The 17,311-nt window shown below is 39.3% G+C and overlaps 1 protein-coding gene across 5 annotated transcripts in view; it reads left to right on the top strand.

The window, feature by feature from the left end:
* HMCN1 (hemicentin 1) overlaps nt 1-17,311 on the top strand; it is a 546,437-nt gene that overhangs the window by 109,912 nt on the left and 419,214 nt on the right. For all 5 annotated transcript variants that reach the window (XM_044942718.2, XM_044942717.2, XM_044942719.2 and 2 more), the window contains exon 2: nt 12,737-12,807. In XM_044942718.2, the coding sequence (XP_044798653.2) occupies nt 12,737-12,807 (71 nt within the window). The remainder of the gene's footprint in view (nt 1-12,736; nt 12,808-17,311) is intronic.

Below are 17,311 nucleotides of genomic sequence, written 5' to 3'. Positions count from 1 at the left end.
AGTTGTGTCCGACTCTTTGAGGCCCCATGGACTGTAACCCACCAGGCTCTTCTGTCCATGGAATTCTCCAGGCAAGAATACTGGAGTGAGTTGCCATGCCCTCCTCTAGGGGATCTTCTCAACCCAGGGATCAAACCTGGGTCTCCTGCATTGCAGGCAGATTCTTTACCAACGGAGCCACCAGGGAAGGCTTGATATAATTGGTTAACAGGAAGGCTCTTCAGAGGGAAGAAGAAAAGCATGGGAACTTGGAGCAGGGGTATTGAAACCCTGGGATGGAAGACTTCCCTGATGGTCCAGTGGTTAGTATTCCACATTTCCAAATTTTCCAAATTAGGGGGTGCAGGTTCGATCACTGGATAGGGAACTAAGATCCCCTGTGCCATGCAGTGTGGTTAATCAATCCATCAGTCAGTCACACCCCGAGAGGGTAAGAAAGGACTGATTACTGTGACACAGGAGAAATGCCACCGTGTCTCTTGTTTTTTATTTGGATGTGCGCCACAGCCTTTTGGTGCCTGTGGGGACATGCGAGTCTTTGCTTATGCAGTAGTGCGTCGATGATTTGGGAGGAGAGGAAGTGAGATGGCTCTTATGTGAAAGCTTTCCTCTCACGAAGTATGGGCACAAAGCACAGACTTGTCTTGGGTTGAAAACGCCTTGGGACCTAGTCACAATGGCATAAAGTAATTAATTTCAGTGACCTTAGACTATAGTAATTTCCAAATCTGGGATGCTTTTAGTTACCAGCTAAGGTATATGTAGATCAGGAAGCAATGGTTAGAACTGGACATAGAACAATAGACTGGTTCCAAATAGGAAAAGGAGTACATCAAGGCTGTATATTGTCACCCTGCTTATTTAACTTATATGCCGAATACATCATGAGAAACGCTGGGCTGGAAGAAGCACAAGCTAGAATCAAGATTGCCGGGAGAAATACCAATAACCTCAGATATGCAGATGACACCACCCTTATGGCAGAAAGTGAAGAGGAACTAAAAAGCCTCTTGATGAAAGTGAAAGAGGAGAGTGAAAAAGTTGGCTTAAAGCTCAACATTCAGAAAATGAAGATCATGGCATCCGGTCCCATCGCTTCATGGGAAATAGATGGGGAAACAGTGGAAACAGTGTCAGACTTTTTTGGGGGGGGGGAGCTCCAAAATCACTGCAGATGGTGACTGCAGCCATGAAATTAAAAGACGCTTACTCCTTGGAAGGAAAGTTATGACCAACCTAGATAGCATATTCAAAAGCAGAGACATTACTTTGCCAACAAAGGTTCATCTAGTCAAGGCTATGGTTTTTCCAGTGGTCATGTATGGATGTGAAAGTTGGACTGTGAAGAAAGCTGAGCGCCGAAGAATTGACGCTTTTGAACTGTGGTGTTGGAGAAGACTCCTGAGAGTCCCTTGGACTGCAAGGAATCCAACCAGTCCATTCTAAAGGAGATCAGCCCTGGGATTTCTTTGGAAGGAATGATGCTAAAGTTGAAACTCCAGTACTTTGGCCACGTCATGCGAAGGGTTGACTCATTGGAAAAGACTCTGATGCTGGGAGGGATTGAGGGCAGGAGGAAAAGGGGATGACAGAGGATGAGGTGACTGGATGGCATCACCGACCTGATGGACGTGAGTTTGAGTGAACTCTGGGAGATGGTGATGGACAGGGAGGCCTGGTATGCTGCGATTCATGGAGTCGCAAAGAGTTGGACACAACTGAGCAACTGAACTGAACTGAAGGTGATTAGTCTGACCTTCCCTGTAGGAGAAGTATTTAAATTTAAAATGGCCACTTACATTGATGGGGCTTCCCTGCTAGCTCAGCTGGTAAAGAATCCACCTGTATTGCATGAGACCCCGGTTTGATTCCTGGTTGGGAAGATACGCTGGAGAAGGGATAGTCTACCCACTCCAGTATTCTTGGGCTTCCCTGGTGGCTCAGTCAGTAAAGAATCTGCCTGCAATGCAGGAGACCTGGTTTTGATCCCTGGGTTGGAAAGATTCCCTGAAGGAGGGCAGGGTTTCCAGCTGGTGCTAGTGGTAAAGAACCTGCCTGCCAATACAGGAGACAGAAGAGACATGTATTTGATTCCTGGGTAGGGAAGATCCCTTGGAGGAGGAAATGGCAACCCACTCCAGTGTTCTTGCACGGAGAATCCAATCAAAGAGGAGTCTGGGGGGCTGCTGTCCACAGGGTCACAAAGAGTCAGACACAACTGAAGTGACTTACCTTGAAGTCAAGTTAAACCAGTTCAGAACCATACTAAGGCAGAATGCATGAGCACAGCCTCAAGCCTATATGTGATCTAGTGAAATTTCTCTCTTTCTCCTTAATTTACAAATACAAATAATACCTGTAATTTATAATATTTACAAATACAAATGTGAGAAATTTGAAGATAAAATAATCATTCCTCCACTTATTCCAAACATCAGTTTTTGCTCTGATGTGACCTTTCAGAATTTGTCTTTATGCATTTTTGCCTTTGTTCATAGTTGCAATCAAAGTACCTACAGGTCTTTTTTTTTTTTAATGTGGTTCATGTTTAATGTCTTTATTGAATTTGTTACAATATTGTGTCTCTTGTCTCTATTCTGATTTTTTGGCCATGAGGTGTGTATGGAATCTTAGCTCCCAACCAGGGATCAAACCTGCACCCTTGGGTTGGAAGGCGCAGTCTTAATTACTGGACTGCTGGCGAAGTGACTTTACCTATAGTTCTGTGTTTTGCTTTTTTTGTTTAATGGTATATTGTAAACATTTACTTGTTTTTCGACATGGAACAAGAGTTTAATTGCTGCCTAATATTATTTAGAGACTCATGGTTTTTAATCCTGTCTCTTATTTTGATACTATTTGTTGCTGTTCTAGCGATGTCAGTATCTGTTTTCAGTGGATTATAACAAAGTGGGAAATAACTTTACCACAAGATAACTTTAAGACATCATACCTATAATCATATCATACATATAACTACAGTGAATTTCATAAAAGTTGCAACTTCTTATAATCTTAAAGATTACAAATATGCCAGGTTTATTTAATATGACACTGGTTGCCGTGATAATATTAAACAAAATAATTTTCTTTCTTACAAGTTACTTCAAATTTGCTATAGTTTATGTCTCTCTATAACAAAATACGAGCATTCGTTTCTAGTCTTGTTTTTTTTTTTTTGTTATTCTGTTAATGAATTTTTCTTTCTTTTAGTGATGGTACTTTATAGTTTTTTTTTTTTTTGGGTAAAAATTTGAATGATTTCTATAGATAACATGGATTTTTAGTTAAATCGATGAAACAAATGTTCCCAAATCTGGCTTCATAGCCTTTTTAGGTTTTAAGTTTTACTTGATTTTTATATATTTATATCTGTCGGTATTGGCCCTTGTGATTTCTTCTATTACTTTGAAAAGGAGAATGTTATTTTTTATATATCTGATATATATATTCTCATTTAGATTCAGTTGAAGTAATTATAATGGGTATACTGAACCTTTAACCCTTTGGAGGTTATTTTTACTAGATACTATAAAATTTGAATTAGAGTTAAAATTTTTTAACATAAATAACCTTATTTTATATATCTTCAGATGCTTGTTTATAATCATTAATTCTTTTCCAGTTTTTACATATTTATTTGTGTATCAGTGCTTACGTTGTCCTATTTATACTTTTTTTGGCCAGTTTTCATTGATAAAATCACCCATGTGCTATTTAGAATACATTAAAGAATATTGTTGCTAAGTATTCTAAAGCACAAATGAAAAAATTCTTTTTGAGATTTTTAAAGTATTAAATCCATAAATTAACTTGAAATACATGTATTTCAATATTTAGCTTTTCTTTATATAATCATGGCCTTTTAATTTAAAAAATCTTTTATGTTTTTCAATAAGAAGTACTCCTTAGTTTGATGTCATGATAAACTTGGAGTATTCATACTGTGACTGAATGGTTCCTCCTTTAATCTTGCTGAATCTGACTTGTGTGTTTCTTCTGGACAGCTGGAGGCACCATCTGTAACCAGCGATGAAATACAAATTGTATAGTTTGCATAAATCTGCATACTAGTCAAATATTCTGATATTTGCATTTAAAATTGGCATTTCACAAAATAAAGATAGATGGTAAAATTCATGCTAATAGTTTAATCTAGACTTCAGTGGGTTGCAAGGAGGAAAAGAAGATCCTCCCAACATGGTACCTGCAAAACGAGCACCCGTGGGTACCAGGATACCTGGAGGTCAAATGCAGACCCACCGTGGCCCCTAAGGTCCCTAGGGATACAGGCTGTCAAGTTCCCCCTTGTGCCAGTGGGACCCAAGCACTGTGCTCAGGCTGGAAACAGGTGAAGTTGAAACAGACATCTCCTCTGTCCCTGGCCCCACTGCCTCAACCCTTGTCAGACAAGCGGCCCCCAGGGATTTATAAACTTTGGTGCTAGGTGCTGGGAAATGCTTGGTGCATGAATTGGGAGTGTATGAAAAGGCTTGTCCTGGCTGAGAGGCTAAGACTTGGCGTCTAGCCTTGACCAACTGTCACATGCCCTCATCCTAACCCTCCCCATCCTCATATCTAGGTCCTCGCTGGGTAGCTGGCGGATGGTGACAGCCAGCAGAAGCAGGGATGGGGCTGCTGGGTAGGGCTTGGGCTTTAAGGGAGTAGAACAGGTGCCCTGTCCCCTGAAGGTGGCGTGGGGCAGGACTGTGGAAATGAGGCTCCAGGTTTGCAGTGCCTGTTACATCTGCCCATTGAACTTTGCTTTACAAAACACAAATTAAGAGATAAAATTACTTCAGGACAGTGACTGCAAAGCATTAAACCCCAAGGCAGGGATCCTTTTGAGATTAGGGCTTTATACAACGTACTGGTCATAAGTCCATTCAACCACCTCTTAGTTTGTAAGATACACCCAGATATTTCCGACTTTCTTATACTCAAACCTCCACTCTTTAAATGTAAATATTTGCTTTCTCCTGACAGTTTGAACCAGACTTTAGGATAGAATGCCTGTTTGTTGAATGAATGAATGAATGCAAGTGTTCAGGGAATACCTCACGCATAACATATATACAGATACATGCTATGCTATGCTAAGTCACTTCAGTCGTATCCAACTCGGTGTGACCCCAGAGACAGCAGACCACCAGGCTCCCTGTCCCTGGGATTCTCCAGGCAAGAACACTGGAGTGGGTTGCTATTTTCCTTCTCCAATACATGAAAGTGAAAAGTGAAAGTAAAGTCGCTCAGTCGTGTCCGATTCTTAGCGACCCCATAGACTGCAGCCCACCAGGCTCCTCAGTCCATGGGATTTTCCAGGCAAGAGTACTGGAGTGGGGTGCCATTGCCTTCTCCATACAGATACATAAAAGCATCTATATTTTTGCCATGTCTCTGATTCTCATTGTTTGCAGATAAAGTGTTTACTTCATGAATATGGTTTTGGACCACTGAATTACATTTTCCCTGAAAACATGATCAAAGGATTCCATGCATTTGTTAAGTTGTAGAAACAATCAGGACTGAGATTGTCTATTCTAACATGTTGAAATTTCAGCAGTATTAATGATTCTTTTCTAAGGGTTTGCAAGCATATTTTTTTCTTTTTCAAAAATACTTTACTGCTCTTTTCATAATTTTTCTTTTCTTTATCCCTCCCTGCTGCCTAAATTTATTTGGAAGACCAGTAATGCTAAGGAATTGTCTAAGAGAACAATGAAAACTTTGAAATGAATTGTCATATTTTTTTTTAATCTTAAAGTTTAAAACACATTTTTCTGTAAGAATATCATTATTTAAATTTTAAAATATTCTTGAACGTAGTATCTATTTTCTTCTTGTTTTTTTTTTTTTCGGAATACCTTAATCACAATGGAGAGCTTGTTTATTAAATTTGTTAAAATAGCATGACTTAAAATATTATATGTTTTATTATATTTCTGAGTGTAACTTACCAATGCGTGGGTATGTTTTGATATTTAAATATTTAGGAGTACAGGCAAAACTGAGAATCTGGATTTTGTTGGGTCATTAAAAATCCCACGGCTGTTTTTGCAAGAGTGCTTGCTGGAGCTCTGGCCAAAGTCCAGTCTAAGCAATAACATCCTACTCAGTATACCTCATGATCCTGTGTCAGTTATTAAGGCATTCTTCTTTGCTTCCTGCTCTAAACAGCTATGAAACATTGCTGAATTCATGTGCATGATTTTTTCTATATCCTGTTCAGTCTAAGTGAAATGACCCTTGCAATATACATACATTATCTACAGTTGTGCTAAGTGCAATGTGTTTAAGATTATACAACTCATTGTTAAATGAATAACCTCTTTGGAAAGTAAAACAGAATGCTGTGTATGTAATCAATATTACATACTGTGCATGAATTCATCCTTGACTCAGATTTTATAAAACACACCAAGTTACATCACTTCACGTCAAAACAATCATTAAGGGTCTTTAAGTGGTCTTGAAAATTACCTGTTTTAATGTGAGCAGGCATGTACTCAGTTAAATGAGTCCTGAAATATCTTTGACATTAGCTCAGCTCAAAGTCAGTTCTTTTTTGTGACTTAGATGCAAATCATGCAAAAATGGTGCTGGACAGCAACATTATAATTAAATGAGGAGAGAGAAATCTGGAAAGAGTATCTTGTTAAATTGAAAACAATGAAAGTATACTTATTAATCTGATTTTCTGTAACATTCCAAAGCAAGAAACATAATTATTGATTTTTATTTAAATAATTTAAATGCTTTAAATATGTATATATTTATATTACAGTTTTGCACAGAAGACATTATAATTGATTTGTGTAAAATTAATTGAGAGTAGAATTTTTAGAAAGTGAATGTGTTGAGAGTCAGCTCATAGAAGGCATTTTGAACAGGCCATGTCCCAGTGCCTAGAATTTCTTTGCTCTGATATCACCCTCTGTGAATTCAGTGTTCTCTTCAAGTCCCAACTCATACCACATCTTCTCCCTGATGTCTTCACTGTGTATTTCCCAAGAGCTCAGGGGTATTTCTCTGGACACTGAAAATATTTGCCCTTCTCTGAGGCTAGATTAATTTTTCATAGCTTGCTATTTTTAAAAATTTTCAGCTATATTTAAATTTCCTCTGTGGCAAGCACTGTGATTTATATATTTATTTTGACCTTTTGTAATGCTTTGCAAATATTGATTAATTTATAGTGCAGCTTAGGGGTTTTCATTTTAACTTTTGGCATATTTATGTACAGTTATAAATATAAAACTACATATTTTTAAAAACCAAGGAAATTGTAAGCATTGTTACCAAACCATTCACAAAAAGTGTGTGAGACTCCAGCAAGCAGCAGTAAATATACCTCTTGTTATCAAGGAACCACTTTGAGTAAAGAAAAACTGTAAGGAGTAGAAATCTGTTAGTGAAAAGGAAGAAGGAAGTGAGGAACTGGATATTGATCTTGCCAAGTGAAGCAGTAAAAGAAAATACTACATTGTGAACTTCTTTCCATTATTTGCTCAAATTCAATCCAGCAACTCAGATTAGGAGAACAATGGCTGAGATGTTGGAAATAAATCCAACCCATCTGATAAATCCCTAGGAAACGGGAAATAACACAATCAATGAGAAGAGGAAAGACTTGTTTAGAGTTTCAGACATTTTTTTTTTTAATCAAAAATGATCTTCTGAAGTGTAACTTGCTCCTTGTACTTATAATTCATATTCCTTACCTTAATGTTTCTTTTGCTTTTTGAAGATCAGCAGTATGTGGGAAATTGTACGTGTTGACTATCTGCATCAATAACTTGATGAAAGAATAAATACTTTGTGTAAAGAGGAAGTCAACTATTCAGTTAACTAGTGAGTGTCGTCATGCTGATTATGTAGTGTGATCTTTAGCTGTAGCCTGGAGGTTCCACAGTAAAATGAAAGGCACACGAAATGAAGGGTCTGAAGACCTGGGCTTAATCTTTATTCTTTCGTTTCCCGTCTTCTCATCTTCAAATGTTTATTTAGAATTTATTTATAGGTATATCTCCTTAGGCTGATAATCAAGTGAGGGACACAAAAAGCAATGGCAATCACATATCATGTGATAGATGCTCTCAGGTCACAGGTAGACAGTATGGTGGGACCCTTGAAAGGGACTGGTTGGCTTTGGCTTATCATACCACCTTCAATTATTTGTATAATAATATTGGCTTCCTTGATGGCTCAGATGGTAAAGAAGCTGCCTGCAATGCGGGAGACCAGGTTCGATCACTGGGTTGGGAAAATCCCCTGGAGAAGGGAATGGCTACCCACTCCAGTATTCTTACCTAGAGAATTCCATGGACAGAGGAGCCTGGTGGGCTATAATCCATGAGTTAGCAAAGAGTTGGACACGACTGAAAACCACCACCATACTGAACCATAGGTAATAGCAGTAATTTGATGAAATACAGAGCTGTTGTGAAAACTTGATATATAGAATTTTTTTTAAATTAACATTAGTAAAGTACTTTTTCATTTTTTCTAATTTGAAATCCTAAATTTTCATTTCCTTTTTGAAATCTCCTTGATTCATTCTGAAAAGTGCTTTTTCTGTATTAGTACTCCCACACTACTTTTTCCATACTTTTCTTTCTGCATTTATTGTGAAAAAGTGAAACTGTTAGTTGCTCCTTGCCTTGTGTTGGTCGCTCAGTTATGTCCGACTCTCTGTGACCCCATGGACTGTAGCCTGCCCGACTCCTCTGTACATGGGATTTTCTAGGCAAGAATACTGGAGTGGGTTGCCTTGCCCTTCTCTAGGGAATTTTCCCACCCCAGGGATTGAACCTGGGTCTCCTGAAATGCAGGTAGATTCTTCACCCGGAGTCACCAGGGTAGTCCCTATGTAGTGTTGTATGTCATAATAATTACATCTCAGTAAAACTGGAAGAAAAAAATTGTTTCTTTTAATCTATTTTCAAATACCCAGGCACATGACAATCAAGAATTCTAGATATTGTGTGCATCAGTTTAAGTACTCCAAATATGACCTGTTTTGCCAATGATCCAGAGGAAAGGAGAAAGTTCACAGTGATATAATCATTGATAGAATGAAGATCTTGGAAAAGAGGAAATGTTAGTGAGCTGTGGAGGTTGCTCAGTATAGAGAATGTTTTCAGATGTCTTAACCTCTTTCTTCACTATCAAAGTTTTTCAATTTCATCATCTCTGAACCTCAGGTTTTCTTGTCCGTAGATAACAAAATTGAATCAAAGGATTTTTAATGCCCCATCAAGCTTGAGGATTCTCTTTGGAGACTGATGGCTGTTTTGTGTGTTTTTTTTTTTTTCCTCTGACTTTTTATTTATTTATTTATTTTTTTAATTTTATTTTATTTTTAAACTTTACATAACTGTATTAGTTTTGCCAAATATCAAAATGATGGCTGTTTTATATTGGATTGGCCAAAAAGTTCATTCGGATTTTCCTGTAACTGGAGAAAACCGAACGAACTTTTTGGCCAACCCAGTATATCTATATAGGTGTTATTTTGGTAAGCAACCAGATAAAGTCATTGAATAAAATGGGATATGATCATTTATTCTGTTAAACGTTATGCCCCTTCATTCTTCCTGTGTCTTTATCATACAAACGTCAGCCAACACTAATGTTTACTGAAGAAATGGCAGAATGTCCAAGGAGATGGGACTTGATTCATACTTTCTAGAGTGAGAGGTGTCTGGGCAGATGAAAGACGTGGGAATGGCCATGAAAGATGTGAAGGAAGAGCAGTGTCTTCATGCTAAGCAGTGTGACGAAGTTTGAAGATTAGCTACATAGAAGAGAGGACCTGCAATGCTTTGGAGAGTTCTCATTCAATTCTGTAAGCAATAGAGGACCATGCTCAGTCAGGAAAAGAAGACAAAGTTATACCTGTTGAATGTTGTTGAAGGCGAGGAAAAAAGGAAGAGAAGAGGAAATTGCTCATGACACAGCTGGTGTAGGGCTCTATTAAATGAAGAGAAAGGCTGAAATGGACACAAGTCCTGAAAGGAAGGTTGATTTTGCCAAAAAGTTATATCATTCCATTCAAAAGAGTTGGAAAAGATGCTTATAGCTGGAGGGATATGGCAGCCTGGCAAGGCTTTATCTCTCCTGAGTATTTTTTTTTTTTTTTTGATCTGAGTATTTCTTATAACTGATAAAAGATTTATCTCAAGTGTCCAGTGTGATTTGCAAAAATGTATATAAATGAGCTTCAGGAAATATTTCCTGTCTTTGTTGAAAACAGGTGGGTATTTGAATCTCTCGATAATTAAATGAAGGCTAATCAGTTCTCCTATTTTAATAGCATCCCCTAATCTCTACTATTGAAGACAGACATGTGTCAGGGCTATTTAAAAAATTGTTATTATAAGGAATGTTCTTGCATGTCTGTACTATTTATTTTCATATAATTGATTTTTCTAGTATTCTTTTATTCCTTTCTGGTTCTTGAGTTTTGAATTCTAGAATATTTTAGTATTATGCCATGTAGAAGCACAGAAGCGTGGCTTGATGGTGCTGCTGACAATTTATATGTCAGGGTGTAACTGCCTGGTATATTCTTTGCTGTTTTGCATTCCTTTGCAAAGTATGCCTTTGTTTAGTCTTGAGGGAGTAGTCTTCTCTGATTTTCCATATACTCAGAACATGACGTTTACATAGCTAATGACTGTTCTTCTCTGTATGGAATTCAGATGTTTGCATTTTCACACAGTTTCTCCAATCACCTCTTCATTCCTTTTGCATGCTGCAAGATGTCTAATCTGTGGTGAAGAATGGAGACATATTTTTGTGTAATTTCTAAGAAAAATTACATGGGCTATGACAAGCATATCATGCTTCCTATCCAGTTTACCTCATTTATTTCTAAAATTCTGCAATCTGTTTTTGTATCACATTTAGTATATTATAGAAGGCCTGGCTCATTAATTATTATCCTTTGAAGTCATAAGTCCTATTCTAACAGTATGTGTTTGAAGCTAATGTCTCATAAAAACTAAATGTTAAGTATCTTTATAATTTTGTATTATTATCTTCATTACATAAAATAGAAAAACTTTCATCTGCCCTAGGAATTTAAGGTGCTATGTCTGTACACATGATACTTGGATGAATTTTAAACTATTACTTAAATATATGGATGTTTCCAGGCTTCCCTGCTGGCTCAGACTGTAAAGCATCTGCCTGCAATGCATGAGACCTGGGTTTGATCCCTGGGTCCCTGGGTAAGAAAGATCCCCTGGAGAAGGGAATGGCTACCCACTCCAGTCTTCTTGCCTGGAGAATTCCTCCTGGACAGAGGAGCCTTGTGGGCTACAGTCTGTGGGATCGCATAGTCGGACACAACTGAATGACTAACATATGGGTGTTTCCAGGCTTCCCTAGTGGCTCAGCTGGTAAAGAATCTGCCTGCAATGCGGGAGACCTGGATTTGATCCCTGGATTGGGAAGATCCCCTGGAGAACAGCATAGCAACCCACTCCAGTATTCTTGCCTGGAGAATCCTCATGGACAGAGGAGACTGGTGGGCTGCAGTCCATAGGTCACAAAGATATGGACATGACTGAGTGACTAAATACACACCCATGGATGTTTTCTGGGGGAAGTAATTGGTACCTGTAAAGGCCAGTTTCAGCTTGTCTATTTTAAAGGTTAATTTTTTTATTTTAAAGAAAATGGTCTTTGCAGATTAAAATGTTTGCTATTAAATAAACATGTTCTGTGTGTGTATCTATATTTATATTTCTATCAACTTAACCCTACTGGTATCTGGACTTCTTCTCTTCACCTGACTTAGGTCTTGGTTTTCACCAGGAAACGGTCCCCCTACTTGTTTCCACTTGAAACAATGGTTTGTGCATTATATTAGGACAGTCATGAGGGTTGCAGTGACCCCAGAGGTAATTCTCCTAAAGGCAGTTTAGGAGAATGATGATAATGAGGGACAGCAACCCCAGCTATGGCAAATGAAGTGGTAGCGACTGTGTTTAAACTTTCAATATCCTGATATCTGTGCTTCTGATCTTCCTATCTGTGCTCCTGCAAGTTCTTAAAACCCTGTGGACAAAGAAGGGTCATTTGGCTTTTTTTTTGGTTTAGTATTAAATGTTTTATTTGCAAACAAATTTACAACTTGTAGTTGATAAATCAAAATTAAAAGATGGATAATGATTAATTTAGAGTTCAACAACAAAATAGTTGCTCCATAAATATTCACTAACTGGTGAGAGTGAAAAGAGACTGAAACTGGTGTCTCCCGATTCTTTGCCCTGTGACATTTTAACTCCCTCTTTTCATTTTCCTGGTGGCTCAGCTGGTAAAGAATCCACCTGCAATGCGGGAGACCTGGGTTCGATTCCTGGGTTGGGAAGATCTCCTGGAGAAGGGAAAGGCTACCCATACCAGTATTCTGGCCTGGAGAATTCCATGGACTGTTTTGTCCATGGGTTTGCAAAGTTGGACACGACTGGGTGACTTTCACTTTCACTTTTTTGCATTTCCTAAGGCTAAAAATTCACTGTTTTAAGTATGCATCATTTATGCCAAATTTGAAAGTAGTCTTTGGTAGCTCTAAATTGAGAAATGGTCTTTGTTGTTTTGTTGACTATTTCTAATTGTTCAATTAACTGTACAGTGCATAGTGAAAGGACATTCGCAACCACAGTACGCTGAAGACTTTAATGCTATTGAGCACTATTCTTGACTTACGGCATTTTTATCTCCACAGAGATTGGCCCAGTAACAGTTACCACAGATCCCAAGAAATTTCAATATGAGCTCAGAGAACTCTATGTTCAGGTGAGTGCTTTCTTTTAATTTTATTTCTTTCAGGGGAAAGGAAAATCATGAACTTTTGGCTGATCATCTTCAGTTTTAAGTCTGAAAGGAATAGTTTTTAGATTCCAATACCACTTTTTCTGACTTGAATGATACACATGGAATTGGGACAGATTGGGTTCAAAACACCACCTTCATTTATGCATTGTCTGTAGCTGCTTCCTTGCAACAGAGGCAGAGTTCTGTAGTTGTGACAGACTGGCCCACAAAGCCTAAGTGTTTACTGTATGATGCTTCAGAGAAAAGTTTATTGACTTCTGCTCTAGATGACTTCCGGAGAAGGCAATGGCGACCCACTCCAGTACTCTTGCCTGGAAAATCCCATGGACAGAGAAGCCTGGTAGGCTGTAGTCTGTGGGGTCACTGAGTCGGACACGACTGAGCGACTTCACTTTCACTTTTCACTTTCATGCACTGGAGAACGAAATGGCAACCCACTCCAGTGTTCTTGCCTGGAGAATCCCAGGGACGAGGGAGCCTGGTGGGCTGCCGTCTATGGGGTCGTGCAGAGTCAGACACTACTGAAGCGACTTAGCAGCAGCAGCAGCAGCAGCTAGATGACTTCAGTGGTAAATCCACTTACCAATATAGGAGACACAGGAGATGTGGGTTCAATCCCCGGGTCAGGAAGATACCCTGGTGTAGAAAGTGGCAACCCACTCCAGTATCCTTGCTTAGAAAATTCCATGGACAGAAGAGCCTGGTGTGCTATAGTCCATGGGGGCTGCAAAAAGTCAGATACAACTGAGCACTAGATGACTCCTTTCGCTGGCTCCTTTCTCTGTTTCATAAGGAACAGTTAATTTTTTTCCTGTAATCGTTGTGCTATAATTAGGATAACTTAAAAATTCTTTACTTTAAGTCATCTATATAAATGTTTGTAAGTATAGTTTTGTTAGTAGAGTAGACGAATAGTTGGTTAAAATGTTATCCTGAAAAATAGGACTTGGAGATAAGGTTAACATGTACCTTCTCCTCATTCCTCGTTGAGGTCATTTTTCTCAAATCCATTGATTTTTTTTTTTTTTAATAACTTGCTTCTTTGAGGCTGTTTTACTATCCTGTCCTCCATGGATGGTCTCTGCTGCAATCACCTATAGGTCTTTTTGGGCACTGCTCATTGAAGCTGTTGATGACTGGATCATTGGCTTACCTGTCCCCTTTAGGGCTGCCATCATTCCAAGGCACCTCCGCAGTGACTGGAATGACCTGTCAGAACCTTCTCCTCTCAGTTCCTGACCTGGTCTTCAGTGACCTTTCCTTTCCTCCATCTCAGTCTTCTATTCCCACACACCCTCTGGACCTTGCGTGTTTGTGCTTAGTTGCTCAATCATGTCCAAGTCTTTGTGACCCCTTGGACAGTAGCCCGCCAGGCTCCTCTGTCCATGGGGATTCCCCAGGCAAGAATACCCAATTCATTCTTTTCTCTCAGGTCACTCATTCAAGCTTTTAATCTCCTGCTGCAACCATCTGTCCACCAGGCTTGTTACAGCTTCTTACTACAACTGCTTCTTCACCCTCATCAAACATTCCAGTCCAGTGATCCCTATCCTGTCTCCCAGGCCTTCAGAGTCTCCTTTTTCACTTTCTTCCAATCTAGCTCAGAGTCTTGTCATATCAAAAACACAGCTTTTTTTCTTGTCCATTGTTTTTTTGTTCAAAAGGCAAAACTTCATTCCTGAAGGACCAAAATTACTATGCCAGGTGCCACTGGAGTCTCACGATATGGCAGGTTGATTTTACTATAAATACACAGCCACCTGCTTCCATTGGACTCTCAATGCTCCCATGATCCAGTTCTGTTTCTTTGGTCAATTATATCTCCCACGCCTCCCAGTGACAGTTGCAAACTTTAGCTATTCTTCTTAAACCTGTATTCCATTGCCCTTTTACTACGGACCATTTTCGGCTAATGATCCACTCTGAGCAAGCTGTCTCACTGTTTCACACACAGGCACTTTTAAATGGAAGGTCTTGGCTTCCTCATACCTTACGTGTAATCCACATGCATTTGATACCCATCCTATCCACATTCTCTACTTAATCACAACTCCTTGGCTTTCTCAGGATCTTAATGCTCTCAAGCTGTTTTTTTTTTTTTTTTTTTATTTAAACTGCTTTAGGTTTCCCATTTACTTTTAAAAAAAATTGGAGTGTAGTTACTTTTCAGTGTCGTTGTTTCTGCTGTACAACATGAATCAGCTCTACATATACATATATCATCTCTTTTTTTGTTTTTACTTCCTCTTTAGGTCACCCCAGAGTATTGAGTAGGGTTCATGTGCTATACAGGAGATTCTCTTTAGTTTATTTATACTATTTTATACGTAGTATTAATGGTGTATATATATATCAATCCCAATCTCCCAATTCCTCCCACCCCCTCTTCTATTTCCTATAAATATGTTCAAGTCTACCTCCAAAACAAACCCCTGTCCCAGTGAATCCAACTGTTGGAAACAAAACAGACTAACCAACAAATCACTGTTGGTTCTCAAAATTCTCTTACAAATAGCAACTTTCATTTCTCAGTTCCTTCAGTGCCTGGAAAGTTGTCAGTATTCCCTGCCGTCTTTTCCCCACGTGCCTTCTGCAGTTACCTCTTAGTCTGTTTCAATCTCGTCCCTACACCCATGCTCTATGTAGCTCTAACTGGTGACACATAATCTCTGGCTTTGCTAAATGCTGTGGAAACATTTCATTTGTCAGGATGTTAGTTAAACGTCTTTGTAGTTGGCAATACTGGCCTCTCCCTTCATCTTGAGGCATTCTCTTCCTTTACATATTCTTTCACTTTTTGTCCCACTTTTCTTAAGCTTCCTAGGCAGCTCATTTCCCCCCAGTTGGCCATTAAATGTTTAGGATCCTAGTAGGTTTGCAAACTGGCCCCATTTATTTGTCTCATTTTTATTTTTTCTCTTTAGGAAAAATCATCCATACACACATAAATACATTTCTAGCCTGGAACTCTCCTCTGAGAATCAGACCCGTCTTTCAGTCTCCAGGATGTCACAATGGCACTCCAAAGTGAAACTCACAGATGTTCTCTTTCCATTCCTTCTAATATGGTTCTAAATCTTGTTCTTTGTCTTCTGTTTGTTATCTTTGTGAATTATACCTGTAGTATCCTGGTTATTCACCAAAATTCTGAATCATCCTTAATATACACATCTTTTCCCCTCCAAACCATCAATCAAATCTTGGTTTTTAACTTTCTTAATAATTTTTATATCAGTTGACTTTCATTCATTAATATTAGCATGTCATAGTCCCAGTTATTGTATCTTTCAGTTCAGTTCAATCTCTCAGTCGTGTCCGACTTTTTGCGACCCCATGAGTCGCAGCACGCCAGGCCTCCCTGTCCATCACCAACTCCTGGAGTTCACTGAAACTCATGTCCATTGAGTCGGTGATGCCATCCAGCCATCTCATCCTCTGTCGTCCCCTTCTCCTCCTGCCCCCAATCCCTCCCAGCATCAGGGTCTTTTCAAATGAGTCATCTCTTCGCATGAGGTGGCCAAAGTATTGGAGTTTCAGCTTTAGCATCAGTCCTTCCAATGAACACCCAGGACTGATCTTTAGAATGGACTGGTTGAATCTCCCTGCAGTCCAAGGGACTCTCAAGAGTCTTCTCCAACACCACAGTTCAAAAGCATCAATTCTTCGGTGCTCAGCTTTCTTCACAGTCAAATTCTCACATCCTTACATGACCACTGGGAAAACCATAGCCTTGACTAGATGGACCCTTGTTGGCAAAGTAATATCTCTGCTTTTTAATATGCTGTCTAGGTTGGTCATAATTGTATCTTTAGGCTGAATTAATGCAAAAAAGCTAAGTGATTTCCCTGTTTTTATTCTTGCTTTGATTTTCCAGGACTTTCTCTACTCTGACCAGCAGACAAAAGATCTAAAAAAAAAAAGTCCCTCAACATTCCCCTCTAATACCCTGTCCACTCACCTCCTACGCTCACTTCACCCAAGTCTTCCCAAATTTCTGAGTGACCTGAGGCCTGTCTACCTGTCAGCCTTTTCTGGAGCCACTGTCTCCCTTGGGCCTGAGATCTGCTCTAGGGGTCTTGCATAGAGTCTCCTGTGTCTGGATCCTCACCTGTCTCCCCGTGGGGCCCTTGCATGTGCTACTCTCCTTGCATGTGTGTGTGTTAGTCACTCAGTCGTGTCCGACTCTTTGTGACCCCATGGATGGTAGCGCACCAGGCTCCTGTGTCCATGGAATTCTCTAGGCAGGAATACTGGAGTGGGTTGCCATTTCCTTCTCCTCTCCTTGCATAGGAAGTTCTTGTTCTTCATCTTGCCCTAATGTCCATGCTTTTTAATCGAGTTTAAAATCCTGTTTTCAAAATCTCATCTGGAATACCACTTCCTCAGAGAATCCCGTCCTGTCCTCCAGGATTGGTCATATCTCATGGCCTCATTCTGTCACAAAGTAGTTGGGATTTCATAGTGA

Source organism: Bubalus bubalis, chromosome 5, assembly GCF_019923935.1.
Source record: "Bubalus bubalis isolate 160015118507 breed Murrah chromosome 5, NDDB_SH_1, whole genome shotgun sequence".
Lineage (NCBI taxonomy): Eukaryota > Metazoa > Chordata > Mammalia > Artiodactyla > Bovidae > Bubalus > Bubalus bubalis.
The sequence above is the reverse complement of the archived record's forward strand: the minus strand, read 5'-3'. Positions and strand labels throughout refer to the sequence as shown.